The sequence below is a fragment of the Cnephaeus nilssonii genome (assembly GCF_951640355.1).
Source record: "Cnephaeus nilssonii genome assembly, chromosome: 15".
NCBI lineage: Eukaryota > Metazoa > Chordata > Mammalia > Chiroptera > Vespertilionidae > Cnephaeus > Cnephaeus nilssonii.
In genome coordinates, this window is record NC_137086.1 from 61173120 (window position 1) to 61190161 (window position 17042).

Consider the following 17042-nt stretch of genomic DNA (forward strand, 5'->3'; position numbering starts at 1 on the left):
GACCCAATGGCTCGGTGCTGTCAGCAGGTGCAAGTGGCAGCTGCTGGCCCCAGTCATCCCTCAGGGCTTCTCTACCTCATCCTGCTCCTGAGGGGCGATTGGGGCCAGCAGCCACCACTCACACCTGCTGCTGGCAACAGCCCCACTTGCACCTGCAGCTGGCACCAGAGCCACCGCTCGCACCTGCTGCTGGTGCCCAGCGCCAATCCCAATTTAATTGCTCAGCGCCGTCAGCAGATGCGAGCGGCGACTGCCGGCCCCAATCACCCCTGAGGGCTTCTCCACACCCCCTGCTCCTGAGGGGTGATCAGAGCAACAGCAGTCACTTATACCCACTGCTGGTGCTGGTCCCAATCGCTCTGCGCCATCAGCGGGTGCAAGCAGGACCAACGCCGTCAGCGCATGGGACTGGCAGCAGTGGAGCAGGGCTGCTGGCAGACAGAGCACCAGGGGCCACAGCAGGAGGGGCCAGGCAGGGGCGCAGAGGATGGGCCGAGACCTGCCCCTATGCCCACCACAGCCTCGCGGCCCACAGTCCTTTCAAGGTGCACCAATTCGTGCACTGGGCCCCTAGTGAGGAAATAATGACCAACAAAAGATGGCCAAGCAGCGGGGAAGCTGAGAGCAGAGATGGTCTACACATGCTGAGTGACCCGAGCTCCCAGACAGACAGAAACTGCAGAAGGCATACCAACCTTAGTAGGTCTCTTGATCTTCTGTTCAAAGATCTCAGTTTTATTAGAAGCTGTGGCTGCCTCCTCATCATCATCATCTGATGGAAAACACTACCTTGTGCTTAAAAAAATTAATAAATGTTACAACTTTAAGTGCTTGGGACAGTGCGTATAACACAACAAAGTATTTTCATTTTAATTTAAAAGCATGGTATTTTGCTTTTCACCACCAGTGCCTTACCCTGACAGCTGCATTGTTGTGGCTGAATTACAAAGAAAAAAAGAGGAGTTTAAAAAGCATGTCTGGGAGAGTGATGTCAGAGAAATGGCAGCATGAGAGATCCCCCTTGGCCTCTCCCCTGAAATTTTAACAAGTTTATCAACTATAACTCAACAAAGGATTCCATGCTCAATATAGAAGCATGCCTGAGAGACCCATGAATTGAAGTATCTAAAGGTGGGCAACCAGGAGTAAATGGGGAGGCAAGAAAGGAGGAGATCTCACAGAGCCACAGATGCAGCCCTGCGGCTGGGAGCTGGCTGCTAGCTCAGCCCCAGAGAGAGAAGGAAGCAGGTATTTCCATGGGCCAGGAAGAACAGAGAGTCTCGGTGGGCTCTCCAGCAGGACAAGTGGTGCGAACAGCAGCTGAGCCAGCTGAGAGGCTGGGGTAAGGACACAGTGCCAAGGTTCTGTCGTGACTGTCTGCTGTTGGATGGTTAGTGTTCCAGGCAAAGATGGAGACACAGAGGCCCATCACCCCTTGGACTCCAATAACTCACTTCCCATTGCCCTTGGTGTCAGGTCAAGGAGCACATTATTTGTAAACTGAGAGATATTGCAGCAGAGTCCCTGTTTCCTCCGGTGATTGATCCCCATTTGGAGTTTGGGGCAGGGAGGACACCATGGAGGTCCGGGGGTCACCATTATGGTGAGGGTAAAACAAAGCCCACCACCAAGCAGCACGGCTGTAACGTCTGATCGGAGCTATGGAGGGCAGCTCTGGGATGTCACAGAGCTAAAAATCTTGTGATTCAGCACCACCTACTAGAAAACAGTAGAAAGAACTGTTCAAAGAAAGATGTTAGAGAAGGGCCAATATAATACATAGATGCCTAGACAAAGGGAACCAGCAAATACCATGAATAACCATGGAAATAAGGAAGCCCAGAAAAAAAATGAAAGATCTCCATAAAGCAAGCTGGAACACATGGAAATATATTATATAACTGACAGAGAATTCAAGATTGCAGTTCTGAAAATACTCAACAAGATGTGAGAAAATACAGACAGGGAATCTAATACACTTAAAAAACAAATTAATGAGCAAAATGAGTACTGCATCAAAGAGTCTAAAACATTAAAAAAGAACCAATCAGAAATCCTGGAAATGAAGCATGCAATTAAGGAGATTAGGAGTAAACTACTGAATATAAGAAACAGAACTGACCAGATGGAGAAAAGAATTAGTGATATCAATATAGGAATCTAGAAATGATGCACAGGGAAAAAGAGAGAGACCCAAGCATTTAAAAAAAAAAAAATGAAAGAGCTCTATAAGAACTATCTGACTCCATCAGAAAAAAGCAATCCTACATAATAAAACCAAATATGCTAAGTGTCCGGTCGGCCGTTCAACCAACCAAAGCGTTATATGCTAATAATATGCTAAGGCTGCTCAACCACTCACTATGATATGCACTGACCACCAGCGAGCAGACAGTCCACTGGTCAACCAGTCGCTATGACATGCACTGACCAGCAGAGAGAAGATGCTCCAACCAGTAGGTGAGCTTGCTGCTGGGGTCTGGCTGATCAGGACTGAGCGAGATGGGCTGGACACACCCTGGTGCCCTCCCGCAGTCCCTCCCCAGCTGGCCAACCTCCCACATCCCGCCCCAGGCTCAATCGTGCACCGGTGGGGTCCCTTGGCCTGGCCTGCAACCTCTCGCAATCCAGGACCCTTCGGGGGATTTCGGAGAGCCGGTTTCAGCTCGATCCCACAGGCCAGGCCAAGGGACCCCACTGGTGCATGAATTCATGGACCGGGCCTCTAGTATAAGAATAATAGGCATACCAGAAGAAGAAGAGAGGGATAAGGAAACAGAGAGCCAATTTAAACAAACAATGGGTAAGAACTTCCCACACCTATGGAAACAACTAGATCCTCAAATCCAATAAGCAAACAGAGCACCTAGTTACCTCAGTCCAAAGAGGCCCTCTCCAAGGCACATTGTATTAAAATTGTAAAGAATGAATGACACATAAAAAATTCTCAAAGCAGCCAGGGAAAAGAAGAAAATTATCTTCAAAAGAAAACCCATCAGATTGTCATCGGACTTCTCAGCAAAAACTCTACAGGCCAGAAGAAAGTAGAACCAGATATTCAAATGACTGAAAGAGAGAAATTCTCAGCTAAAGAATAATATATCCAGCAAAGTTATCCTTTAAATATGAAGGAGAAATAAAGATGTCCCCAGATATACAGAAGCTGAGGGAATTTATCACCAGAAAACCACCATTGCAAGAAATACTCAAGGGAATTATTCTACTTGAAACAAAGAACATAAGGCTCCAACACTATGAGTATGATCACCAAACAACTTACAGCATAAATAGGAATAATTTATTATAACAAAAACATAAAAGAGGAGAGGAGTGAGGGTCTGAACTGGCAAAGGAGGATAGAGATCAGATGCACTCAAAAGAGAAAAAACTATGATACATATGCAACTTTATTTTTCATAAAGCTGATGGTAAACACACACAAAACCCCCAAAATCAAGACACATAGCTTAAAAAAGAGAAAGCAGAAGAAAGAAGTGTAGAATACCACCAAACAAAACAAGAGACAGAAACACAAAGGAAAAGAACCACTGAAGGCACAGAGCTACAAGAAAACAAAAGATAAAACAGCTATAGGAAATCCTCTTACATCAATAATTATACTAAACTAGAGGCCCAGTGCACTAAATTCCTGCACTGGTAGGGTCTCTAGTGGCTGCTGGCTGCCAGCCTGGTACTCCCTCCCTTCCCCCAGCCGCCTGCCGCTGACACTGGGCGGAGCCTCCCTTCCTTCCCCCATCAGCCCTTCCCCCTGGTGGAACTCCTGAACAACCTCCGGGTCAAGGGGACAATTTGCATACTATGCTTTTATTATATAGGATGCAAATTATCTGAATTCACCAATAAAGAGGTACAGAGTAGCAGAGTGGATCAAAAAACAAAACCCAACTATATGCTGCCTACAAGAGACACATCTAAGCTGCAAAGACAAAGGTAGATTCAAAGTAAATTGGTAGAAAAAGATTCTCCAAGCAAAAAATATCCACAGAAAAGCAGATGTTGCCATACTTCATCTGACAAAATAGAATTAAAGATAACAAGAGACAAAGATGTACACTTTATAATGATAAAGGGGACACTACATCAAGAGAACATAATACTTCTTAATATATATGCACCTGATCAGGGAGCACTGAAGTATATAAAGCAACTATTATTAGAACTAAAGGGAGAAAGAAATCAAAACACAATCATAACTGAGGACCTTAATACTCCATTCACAGCTCTGGATATATCATTCAAATAGAAACTCAATAAAGAAATATGGATCTTCAATGACACACTAGACCAAATAGACATAATTACATTTATACAGCTTTTCATTCCAGAACATCAGACTATACATTATTCTCCAGTGCACATGGAACATTCTCAAGGATAAGACAGTATGTTGGGTCACAAAACTAGCCTCAACAAATTCAAGAAGATTGGAATTATATTCTCTGACCACAATGCCTTAAAATTAGAAGTCAGCTGGAAAAAAGAAGTAAAGAAACCCACAAATATGTGGAGATTAAACAACATACTACTAAAAAATGACTGGGCTAAGAAGAAATAAAAACATATCAAGAACTCATAAAACTCAACACCAAACAAACAACCCAATTTAAAAATGGGCAGAGGACCTGAACAAACACCTCTCCCAAGAAGACATACAAACGGCCAACAGATATATGAAAAGATGTTCAACCTCACTAGCAATTAGGGAAATGCAAATCAAAACTACAATGAGATACCACCTCTAACCTGTTAGAATAGCTATTATCAACAAGACAAGTAATAAGTGTTGGAGAGGTTAAGGAGAAAAGGGAACTCTCATTCACTGTTAAGAATGTAGACTGTTAGAACCACTATAGGAAGCAGTCTGGCAATTCCTCAAAAAATTAAGAATAGAACTACATATGATCCAGCAATACCTCTCCTGGGTATACATACCTGAAAAACTCAAAAACATATATTCACAAAGATATATGCTCTCCTAAGTTCATTGCAGCTATATTCCCAGTGGCCAAGACATGGAGACAACCCAAGTGTACTGCATAAAGGACTGGATAAAGAAGTGGTAAAAAAAAAAAAAAGAAGTGGTACACACGCAGTCAGCGTGGCTCAGTGGTTGAGCGTCAACCCATGAATCCAGAGGTCACAATTTAATTCCCTGTCATGACACATGCCCAGGTTGTGGGCTTGATCCCCAGTTGGGGGCGTGCAAGAGACAGCCGATCAATGATTCTCTCTCATCATTGATGTTTCTATCTCTCTCCCTCTCCCTTCCTCTCTGAAATCAATAAAAAAAAAATATTGGGGAGAAAAAGATGTGGTACAGCCCAGCCAGCATAGCTTAGTGGTTGAGCATCAACCTATGAACAGGAGGTCACAGTTTGATTCCCAGTCAGGGCACATGCCCAGGTTGGGGGCTCCATCCCCAGTGTGGGGCATGCAGGAGGCAGTCAATCAATGATTCTCTCTCATCATTGACGTTTCTATCTCTCCCTCTCCTTTCCTCTCTGAAATCAATAAAGATATTGAAAAAAAAAAAGATGTGGTACATATACACAATGGAATACTTACTACTCAGTCATAAGAAAACACAAAATACTGCCATTTGTGATAACATGGATGGACCCTGAGAATACTTTATTATGCTAAGTGAAATAAGTCAGGCAGAAAAAGCTAAGAACTATATGATTTTACTATATAAAACTGAAACTCGTGGACACAAACAGCAGTGTGGTAGTTGCCAGAGAGAAGGTATGGGGGTGAAGGAGGCCTAATATATAGTGACGGAAGATGATTTGACTTTCGGTGGTGAACACATAGTGCAATGTACAGGTCTTGTGCCATAGAAATCTACACATGAAATCTATGTGATTTATTAACCAATGTCATCCCAATAAATTTAATTTTTAAAATAAAAAGCATGTTGTCCTAGCCAGTTTGGCTCAGTGGAAAGAGTGTTGGCCTGGAAACCAAATGGTCCCGGGTTCAATTCCAGTCAAGGGCACGTACCTTGTTGCAGCCTCCTCCCTGGTCCAGGCCCTAGTCAGGGCTCATGCAGAAGGCAACCAATTGATGTGCTTCTCTCACATCGATGTTTATGAGTTTAGCCAAGTGTTCAATGAGAAGGAGCAAATGCAGGCTCCTCCCACTTCCTCATTTCCCACAGTAGAGTCTCAAGTGTGCTAGCAAGGAAAGAAGCACTCAGGAGAGAACCAAGATGGCGCATAGGTAAACAGCTGTACTTGCTGCCTCCCACAACCACATCAAAATTACAGCTAAAATACAGAACAACTATCACCCAAACCACAGGAAAGCTGGCTGAGTGGAAGTACTACAATTAGAGAGGTAAAGAAGAAAGAACATAGAGACTGGTAGGAGGTGTGGAGGTGCAGAACAGGCTGGTCCGGCACCCAGGTGTGCCACTTTTTTAATCAGGAGGGAGATCGCCTCTGCTTTTTTAATCAGGAGGGAGCTAACCTCTGCAGAGGCCGCCTGGAGGAGCGAGGGATCCCAGTCCCACACCAGACCCCCAGCCCAGGGTCCCAGAGCTGGGAAAATAAGTTTCTATGAGCCGTAAGCACTACGGACTGTAAAAACCAGTGTGGATTGGGGCTGAGTGATAAACAGGCTGTTGAAGACCCAGCTACTCCTCTTAAAAGGCCAGCACCATGAAATGAATTTACAAGCTCCCACTTCTTCTGAGCTCCAGTGCTGGGTGAGGCTCTGGGGGACCCAGTCACATATAGGGAGAAACTGGACTGTCTGGCATCAGGGTAGGACCTCAGGGCAGCTTTCTTCCAGACGGAGGTGCTCGCAGCAGTCACTGTTCCTGTGCTGGGACCTCCTTGGTGCAGAGCTGACTGGCAGCCATTTCTGTTTGCTCTGCCCTGGAGATCCCTGAGACCCCGCCCCACCCAATTTACAACCCCACCCAAGCTGTGCACAGCTGCTTTTGCATATGAATGGACTGTCCTTTCTCAGGCAAAAACTCTGTTAAACAAGTTGCAGCTGGGTCAGGGAGCTGCAAACCTATCAATAAAAGGCCCAAAAAACCAGCACCAGCACCAGCACCAGCCTGCCTTGCTTCACAGCTGGGCCTCATCTGGGTACTTCCAAACCCGATACAAAGAGGAGGAATCTGCAGATCTCTCTGTAGCTCCTGCTGGTGGCCCCAGGCAGTGGCTGACTTTGCACCTCCCAGGAGACCCAAGAGCCAGTGTACCAGTGTGAGACCATACCAGATTATAACTCTTTACATCCATAAGTGACAAACTCAAGGGGCAGACTCAGTGAGCACTAAAGTCCCACTGAAGCACCAAAGCCCCACTGAAGTCCTTCTCCATTAGGGTGTCTCCTGCACAGCAGCTCTCCCACTGTAGTCACAGGTGGTTCCCACAGCCAATTGGCCTGGAGGTCAATTTCTCCTAGTGACACCAACAGCAATCAAGGCTCAACTACAACAAAACTGTGCACACAGCCCACAAAGGGGTGCACCAAGAGTGTTCACCTCAGGTGACTAGGGAGGCTGAGCCACTGGGCCCCATAGGACACCTACCACACAAGGCCACTCTAACAACTCAAAGAGACTTAGCAGCTACCCAATACATAGAAACAAACATAGGGAAGCAGCCAAAATGGAGAGACAAAGAAACAGGTCACGAATGAAAGAAATGGAAGAAAGCAAACTACTGGATATAGAGTTCAAAACCACGGTTATAAGGTTTCAAGAATCTTCTAGAAACCTCCGAAGAATTTAGTGAGACTTTTAAGGATCTTACAATGCAAAAAGAAGAAAAAAATGGAAAAGGACCAGTCAGAAATTAACCATACACTGACTGGAATAAAGAATAATATACAGGGATCCAACAGTAGAATAGAGGATCCCGAGAATCAAATCAATGTTTTGAAGTACAAGGAAGCAAAAAACACCAACCAGAAGAGCAAAAAGAAAAAAGAATCCAAAAATATGAAGATAGTGTAAGGAGGTCTGGGAGAGGCCACGCGCCCCTGGGTCCGGGTGAGGCCACGCGCCCCTGGGTCCAGGTGAGGCCATGCGCCCCTGGGTCTGGGTGAAGCTGGATCCCGGGTCCAGGTGAGGCCATGTGCCCCTGGATCCGGGTGAGGCTGGGTCCCGGGTCCGGGGGAAGCCGCGCGCACCTGGGTCCAGGTGAGGCCACGCACCCCCTGGGTCCGGGTGAGGCCACGTGCCCCTGGGTCCAGATGAAGCCGTGCCCCTGGGTCCGGCCGAGACCCAACCAGAGGGAATCGAACCTGCATTACCACCATTTGTCCACCATCCAGAGCTGAGAGGTCAGTGCCGACATGTACACATAAGGAACTGGTGGGCATTGATATTGGGTCTCAAAAGAATTGTTGGTCCAGAAAGAAACTCACTACAGACTGATTCATTTGCCTGTCAGCATAACTATTATTGCTCATCTCACATTCAGTTCATATAAGTATATCTCTAGTGACACATGATCTCGCTCATCTAGGGGAAATGATGAACAACATAGACTGATGAACAAGAACAGAACCAGAAACAAGGAGGCATTGATCGGACTATCGGGCCTCAGAGGGAGGATAGGGGAGGGTGGGGGGAGGGGGGAGAGATCAACCAAAGGACTTGTGTGCATGCATATGAGCCTAACCAATGGTTAAGTTCAACAGGGGGTTGGGGCATCCATGGGGAGGGGTGTGGGATGGGAATGGGGGGATGAGGACAAATATGTGACACCTTAATCAATAAAGAAATTTAAAAAAAAAAAGATAGTGTAAGGAGCCTCTGGGACAACTTCAAGCCTACCAACACCCAAATTATGGGGGTAAAAGAAGACTAGAGAGAGCAAAATACTGAAAATTTATTTGAAGAAATAATGACAGAAAACTTCCCCCACCTGGTGAAAGAAATAGACTTACAAATTCAGGAAGTACAGAGAACCTCAAACAAGAGGAATCCAAAAAGGACCACAACAAGACACATCATAATTAAAATGCCAAGGGCAAAAGACAAAGAGAGAATCTTAAAAGCAGCAAGAGAAAAACAGTTAGTTACCTATAAGGGAGTAACCATATGACTGTCAGCTGATTTCTCAACAGAAACTATGCAGGCCAGATGGGAGTGGCAAGAAATATTCAAAATGATAAATAGCAAGAACCTACAACCAAAAATACTCTACCCAGCAAAGCTATCGTTTAGAATTGAAGGTCAGATAAAGAGCTTCACAGACAAGAAAAAGCTAAAGGAGTTCATCACCACCAAACCAGTATTATATGAAATGCTGAAGGGTATTCTTTAAGAAGAGGAAGAAGAAGAAAAAGGTAAAGATAAAAAATATGAACAACAAAGTGACAACAAATATGTATCTATCAACAAGTGAATCTAAAAATCAAATAAATAAAAAATCTGATAAACAGAATAAACCTGTGAATGGAATAGAATCAGGGGCATGGAAATAGAACAGACTGATGATTCTCAGAGGAAAGGGTGTGGGGGTGCGAGAAGAGATTAGACATGTATGAACACAGACAATAGGATGGCAAAGGCCTGGGTGGGGTGGGAACCAGGTGGAGGGGAGCTATGGGAGGAAAAAAGAGGGACATCTATAATAATCTCAACAATGAAGATTTTAAAAAAGAAAAGAAACGAAGCACTCAAATAAAATGACCAAGATGTTAGCATTGAACAATACATTTTTAAAACATGAACTTCCTATTTGTGTTAGAACACAGCTATCTTCTCAGATGCCTCCCGTTTGCTTGATCTCTAAGGCAGGGAAGGAAGGTGCCCCGTGAGAGCTGTACCTCTTCTGGATGCCGAAGGGTCCACTTCCACACCTTTTTCATAAGGGGTGCCACCGTTCAGGAGGAGCTCGTAAGTCCTACAAAAGAAGGGTATGCTGTGACCGAGACCTGTGGTGGGCGTCCTGAGTCAATCCCTTTTCAGCACAGATATCTTTGTGTCATTGATGAGTGAGAATGGAAGCTGACCCTTCTGCGGGGCATCAGGTCAGTAAATAAGTCTCTTTCTTACCTATGAACCGTAGAAATACATTTTCCACATTAGCATGAAAAATATTATTAATGTTGTTAAAATATTTTGAATCATCATTCGAAATAAAGCCAGTATGGCCTGGGAGAGGGGATGCGGGGGGATGGGTGCGGTGGAGGGGTCAATGGGGCGGGGGAGGAACATCTTTAATACTTTCAACAATGAAGATAATTTTTTAAATAGCCAATATGACTTTATATGATTTTTAAAATATAAAAGTAATAAATAAATAAAATATAAAAGTAACATGCAGATTGTAGTAAAAAGTTTCAATGGCCTAGAAATAATAAGGAAAAAGTGACAGCCACCTCCTTCCCCTCTAGTTTGGTAGTCCCTTGCCCTATCTTATTCTATGCAAATGCAAACAAATACATTCCACAGTGAATCCCAAACTGAAGACTTTTCTTTTAAAGTTACAAACTGCCGAAGTGTAGAAGCAGGAAGGAGGTAAAAGGCCTCTCTAATCCTGCTGCCAGTCCCCACTCCTGCTCTAGGGGCAGCCTTGGGAACAGTTCACATACCCCCCCCCCCCCCCCCCCACGAAGGCGCACAAACGCAGTTCTTCGTGGACCAGAGTGGAGTGACAGTACACATCCTATCCTGCCACTTGCTTTTTCATGTAAAAATATACATTGGAAATGTTTCTATATTAATACAGAGGCCTCAGGCCTCCACCAAATTTAAAAAAATAGCTGTGGCTTTAGCAAAGATTGAATAGACATACCATTCCTTCCTACCAAGTACAACTAAAACCATGAACATTAATAATCTCAACAATAAAGATTTTTTAAAAAGAAAAGAAACGAAGCACTCAAATAAAATGACCAAGATATTAGCACTGAACAATACATAAAAACAAAACCCCCTGCCCTAACCGGTTTGGCTCAGTAGATAGAGCGTCGGCCTGCGGACTAAATGGTCCCAGGTTCGATTCCGGTCAAGGGCATGTACCTTGGTTGCGGGCACATTCCCAGTATGAGGTGTGTAGGAGGCCGCTGATCAATGTTTCTCTCTCATCGATGTTTCTAACTCTCTATCCCTCTCCCTTCCTCTCTGTAAGAAATCAATAAAATATATTTTAAAAAATAAAAACAAAACCCCCAAAATCATAAGAAGCCTGGGCTTCTGGGTAGGAGGGCCAGGTAATAAAGTGCCCCGTCTCCTGCCTGGTGACATCAGAGGACTAGCACAGTGAGGACTTTCACCTCCATCCTGTGGTAAGGAGGCCCCATCCACTCTGAGGTGTCAGCAGAGGTGGAGGGGGGAGCATTACCTGAATTAAACATTTGGGGTTAAAAACTATGATAATTCCCCATTCAAAAATTGGGGGCAACTCTGGCTTGGAGACTTACAGTTACAAGGCACAGCAGGACTAGAGCCCTGAATTTTATGCAAATCTGGGATCTTCATCATCTTCTTCCTGACTGCCCACCTGTATCTCTCTGTGAATTTCCTGTCTATATCCTAGACTTAGATTTATAGTATGTGAGTGTGTGCCCATTTTAAGGTTAGATTTCTATGTGTGTGCCCATTTTAAAAGGTAATTGTCTTTGCCCAGTGTGTTCCGTGGTTAGAGCGTCAGCCCACATACCAAAGGGTCACAGGTTCCATTCTCACTCAAGGGCATTACCTGGGTTGCAGGTTCATTCCCCAGCCCCACCAGGGGCACATGCAGAAATCAACCAACCGATGTATCTCTCTCACATCAATGCTTTTCTCTCTCTCCCTCTCTCTCTCTCTTCCTTTCTCTCCTTTTTCTCCTCTCTCTCCTCCCTCCCTTCCACTTTCTCTAAAAATCAATGGAAAAAAATATCCTCAGGTGAGGATTAAGAAAAAAAAAAGAAAATAATACAATAATGAATAAATAATGCAAGAATAAATTGTTTTGCATATGCAACACTATAAACCTACTTTTCCCCATTCTGTATTATAAATATTTGCTACCAGTTTGCCATTTGGTCTTTTTTTGCCATTTAATCACTTTTATTATTGAATTACAGCTGACATACAATATTATATTAGTTTCAGGTGCATACACACACACACACACACACACACACACACACACACACACACACACCCATTAGACATTATACAACTTCCTAAGTCAGTGGTCGGCAAACTCACTAGTCAACAGAGCCAAATATCAACAGTATAACGACTGAAATTTATTTTGAGAGCCAAATTTTTTAAACTTAAACTATATAGGTAGGTACATTGTTATTAACTTAATTAGGGTACTTCTAAGCTGGCCTTTGCTAAAAACTCAAGGGGCCAAAGAGCCACATGTGGCTCGCGAGCCGCAGTTTGCCGACCACTGTCCTAAGTGATCATCCCAATAAATTTCATACCCATCTGACACCATACATAGCTATTGGAATTTTATTGACTATATTTCCTATGCTGTACTTTACATCCCTATGACTATTCTGTAACAACCAATTTGTACTTCTTAAACCCTTCATCTTTTTCACCCATCCCTCGATCTCTCCTCCCATCTGGCAACCATGAAAGTGTTCCCTGCAACTATGAGTTTGTTACTGTTCCACTTGTTCACTGATTTTGTTTTTTAGATATAATTGTTGATAAGTATGTATTTATTGCCACTTAATTGTTCATACTTGTTTATCTTTTTTCTTCTTTTCTTAAAGAAAACCCTTTAATATTTCATACAATACTGGTTTGATGGTGATAATTCCAACCTTTAGCTTTCTCTTGTCTGTGAAGCTCTTTATATGTCTTTCAATTCTAAGTAATAGCTTTGCTGGGTAATCTTGTTGTAGGAACTTGCTTTTCATCACTTTGAGTATTTCTTGCCACTCCCTTCTGGCCTGCAAAGTTTCTGTTGAGAAATCAGCTGACAGTGGTATGGGTGCTCCCTTGTAGGTAACTAAATCCTTTTGTTTTGCTGCTTTTAAGATTCTCTCTTTGTCTTTAACCTTTGGCATTTTAATTATAATGTGTCTTGGTGTGGGCCTCTTTGGGTTCATCTTATTTGGGACACTCTGTGCTTCTTGGGCTTGAATGTCTATTTCTTTTACCAGGTAAGGGAAGTTTTCTGTCATTACTTTTTCAAATCTGTTTTCAATTTCTTGCTCCCTCTCTTCTCCTTAACAGCACCCCATGATGCAAAATTGTCCCAGAGGCTCCTTACACTCTTCATATTTTTTTATTCTTTTTTCTTTTTGCTGTTCTGATTGGCTGTTTTTTGCTTCCTTATACTATTCTAAATCACTGATTTGATTCTCGGCTTCCTCTACTTTGTTGTTGATTCCCTGTAAATTATTCATTTTAGTATACCTTTCATTACTGACTGGTCCTATTTTATGGCTTCTAAGTCCTTTTTCATGCTGTTTAAGTTCCCACTAATTTTTTTGAGCATCCTTATAACCATTATTTTTTGTTAGTTTGTTTGCTTGCCTCCATTTCATTTTGTTCTTTCTCTGGAGATATCACCTATTCTTTCATATGGGACCTATTTTTTTGTCTCCACATTTTGGCTGCTTTCCTGTGTTTGTTTGTTTTTTGTTTGTTTGTTTGTTTGTTTGTTTGTTTTTTCCTGCCCTGTGTTTGTTTTTATGTATTAGGTAGAGCTGCGATGTCTCCTGGAATTGGTAAAGTGACCTTATGTAGTGTGTGTCCTGTAGGGCCCAGTTGTACAGCCTCCACAGTCACCCGAGCTGGAAGCTCCAGGTGCACCTCTGTGCATACTGTATGCACTATCCTGCTGTAGTTAAGCCTTGATTGCTATTAGCATCACTAGGAGGGACTGATCCTCAGGCCAACTGACTGCAAAGACTGGTAGCAACTACAATAGAGGAGCTGCTATGCAGGAGCTAACCCAATAAAGCAGGGCTTGCTTAAGTGGGGCTTTGATGCTCACTGAGTCCACCCCTTGAGTATGTCACTCGTGGAGGTGGTGGGGTTGTAATTGACATGGTCTGAAGCTGTCTGTTGGTGCACTAGCTCTGGGGCCTCCCAGGAGGTGCAAGGTCAGCAACCACTTGTGCCCTGCCTGGCACCACCCATCACAAGCTATGGATCTGCAGATGGCTGCTACTTGTGTTGGGCTTAAAAGTCCCCAGGAGAGCCCTGACCAGTTTGTCTCAGCGATAGAGCATCGGCCTGTGGACTGAAGGGTCCCAGGTTCGATTCCAGTCAAGGGCATGTACCTTGGTTGTGGGCACATTCCCAGTGGGGGGTGTGCAGGAAGCAGCTGATTGATGTTTCTCTCTCATTGATGTTTCTAACTCTATCCCTCTCCCTTCCTCTCTGTAAAAAAGTCAATAAAATATATATTTTTTTAAAAAGTCCCCAGGAGAGGCCAAGTTGCAAACCAAGATCAGCTGCCACTAGTGCCAGGCTTGGAGCCACTTAGCAAGAGGTACAAGACACACCAAGGCCAGATGCTGCCTGTCTGCAATTTGTGAACCGTTGAGAGGCTTTAGGAAAGTCTACAGCAGGAGCCAAGACAGGCAGTTTGTGTAAAAAAACAAACAAAAAAAAAACTGGAAATGACTTGGGTGGGTCCACAAGTTGAGTGTGGGTAGTCTCAGGGAATCACCAGGGTGATGTGAACAGTGTTAACCAGGTTGATGGAGACTCAGGTATGGCACCTGCCTGACAGCTCTTTGGGGGTCAGTGGTTTTGGAAAAAGAACAATGGCCTCTGCCAGCACTTTTGTCCAAAGTTGTCCCTCTATCTCTTGCCCTGATGATAAACAATTCAGTTCCTTCCCATACGTCTATGATGACTTTCCAGCTGCTGCCCCAGTGTTAGAATTCACAGGGAGCAAGTCTAAGTCCATGCACAGACTCTTTAAGAGGAACTGCCTGGGCCCTAGTTGGTTTGACTCAGTGGATTGAGTGTCAGCCTGTGGACTAAAGGATCCAGGGTTCAATTCCAGTCAGGAGCACATGCTCAGGTTGCAGGCTCGATCCCCAGTAGGGGACATACAGGAGGCAGCTGATAAATGATTCTCTGTCATCATTGATGTTTCCATCTCTCTCTCCCTCTCCCTTCCTCTCTGAAATCAATAAAAATCCTACCCAATAAAAGAGCAATATGCAAATTGACCATACCTTCGCTACACCAATAAGCCACGCCCACCAACCATGCCCACCAGCCAATCAGGAGCAAATATGCAAATAAACCCAACCAAGATGGCTACCACCACAGAGAGCAGGAGGGAGGCTTGGGTTTCCCCGGCAACAGAGGAAGACAAGCTTTCCGCCTACCCTTGCTGGCCTAGGCCTCCACTCAAGGCTACAAAGTTTCAATTATAGAAGGTAAACAAATCCAAACAGAAATGGCGGCAGAGCTGGAAAGAGCGGGAGGCAAGGGTTGCCCCTGGCAATGGAGGAAGCTAAGCTTCTGCAGCCCTGGCCAGCCCAGGCCTCCACTTAAGGCTACAAAGTTTCAATTACATTAGATACATAAGTCCCAACAGAAATGGCTGCATCCACGGAGCGAGCAGAAGGCTTGGCTCCACTCCAGGCTACAAAGTTTCAATTGTAGAAGGTAAATAAACCCCAGATACCAGGGCCTCCGCTTGGGTTGCCAGGGGACGTGGCCGGCCTGCAAACCACCACAGGCCCCTCGCCCAGGCTGCCCCATCCAAGGGAACCCCCACCCTGATCCAGGACACCCTTCAGGGCAAACCTGCTGGCCTCCACCCATGCACCAGGCCTCTACCTATCTAATAAAAGAGTAATACGCAGATTGACCAACACTCTAACACACAAGATGGCTGCCCCCATGTGGTCAAAGATCCTGTCCCCATGTACACACAAGATGGTCGGCACAAGATGGCCAGCAAGGGAGGGCAGTTGGGGGTGACCCAGGTCTGCAGAGGAAGAGCAGTTGGGGGGGACCAGGCCTGCAGGGGATGGCAGTTAGGGGTGACCAGGCCTGAAGGGGAGGGCAGTTAGGGGAAAACAGGCTGGCAGGGAAGCAGTTAGGCATCAATCAGGCTAGCAGGGGAGTGGTTAGGGGGTGATCAGGCTGGCAGGTGGAAGCGGTTAGGGGCAATCAGGAAAGCAGGCAGGCGAGCAGTTGGGAGCCAACAGTCCTGGATTGTGAGAGCGATGTCCGACTGCCCACCCACCCCACCCCTGTGCACAAATTTTGTGCACCGGGACTCTAGTATATTATAAAGTAAAAAAAAAAAAGGACCTGCCTGGGACTCCAGCAGCCTTTGTCTCACTCAGTCACACTCCCCACTAGTTTTTATAGCCAGAAGTAATGGGGACTTCTCTTCTGGCACTGGAACATGGGCTTTGGGGCCTGGTGTGAGGCTGGGACCCCTCACTCCTCAGGAGGGATTTCAGCAACCAAGATATCCCTCCCAAATTATATCCAGCACACATAGGGTGTGGGACAAGCCTATTCTGTGTCTCCAGCCCTCCTACCAGTCTCAATATGGTTTCTTCTTTAAGTCCCTGGTTGTAGGACTTCCATTCATCCAGATATTAAGTGGTTCTGAATGATGGTTGTTCTGTAGTTTAGTTATAATTAGATGTAGTTGTGGGAGGAGGAGCGTGCTGTGTTTGCCTACACCACCATCTTGACCAAAAACCCACCTTTTGGTCTTAAGTTTCAAATGTGCTTACTGTGGCTGCCATAACAAGTTCAATATTCCACCTACAGAAGAAATGCAGAATCACAGAGGCCCTGGGGACCCTGAACTTAGCTTTCCCTCGTTTTGGTGGGGACTGGGCTGTTTCAGCACTGTGAAAAGTACTAATCCCACACAAAATGACTGAAGAATATTCTCAGCAGACAGTTTGTACAAACATCTTTTAAAATCCCTTTTCTATGTGTCACTTCCCCTCCCTAGCATGAGACTTACATGCTGTTTTCATACCCTACCTGAAGGAACATAAAAGCAGATTCAAAGCCTTCTCCCCATAAGCTACTGAAATGCTAACAGAGCATACATCTGGCAAATCTAGATTCTAAAAACTGATCTACAAAG

General features: G+C 44.8%; 1 protein-coding gene across 5 annotated transcripts in view; it reads right to left on the reverse strand.

The window, feature by feature from the left end:
• The window catches only part of NPHP1 (nephrocystin 1), a 107882-nt gene that overhangs the window by 18465 nt on the left and 72375 nt on the right, over positions 1-17042 (reverse strand). For 4 of the 5 annotated variants that reach the window (XM_079792103.1, XM_079792102.1, XM_079792101.1 and 1 more), the window contains 2 exons: positions 9820-9896; positions 696-795 (listed from right to left, as the gene is read on the reverse strand). In XM_079792103.1, coding sequence (XP_079648229.1) covers positions 696-795; positions 9820-9896 — 177 coding nt within the window. The remainder of the gene's footprint in view (positions 1-695; positions 796-9819; positions 9897-17042) is intronic. The other variant, XR_013814633.1, reaches the window with a different exon arrangement.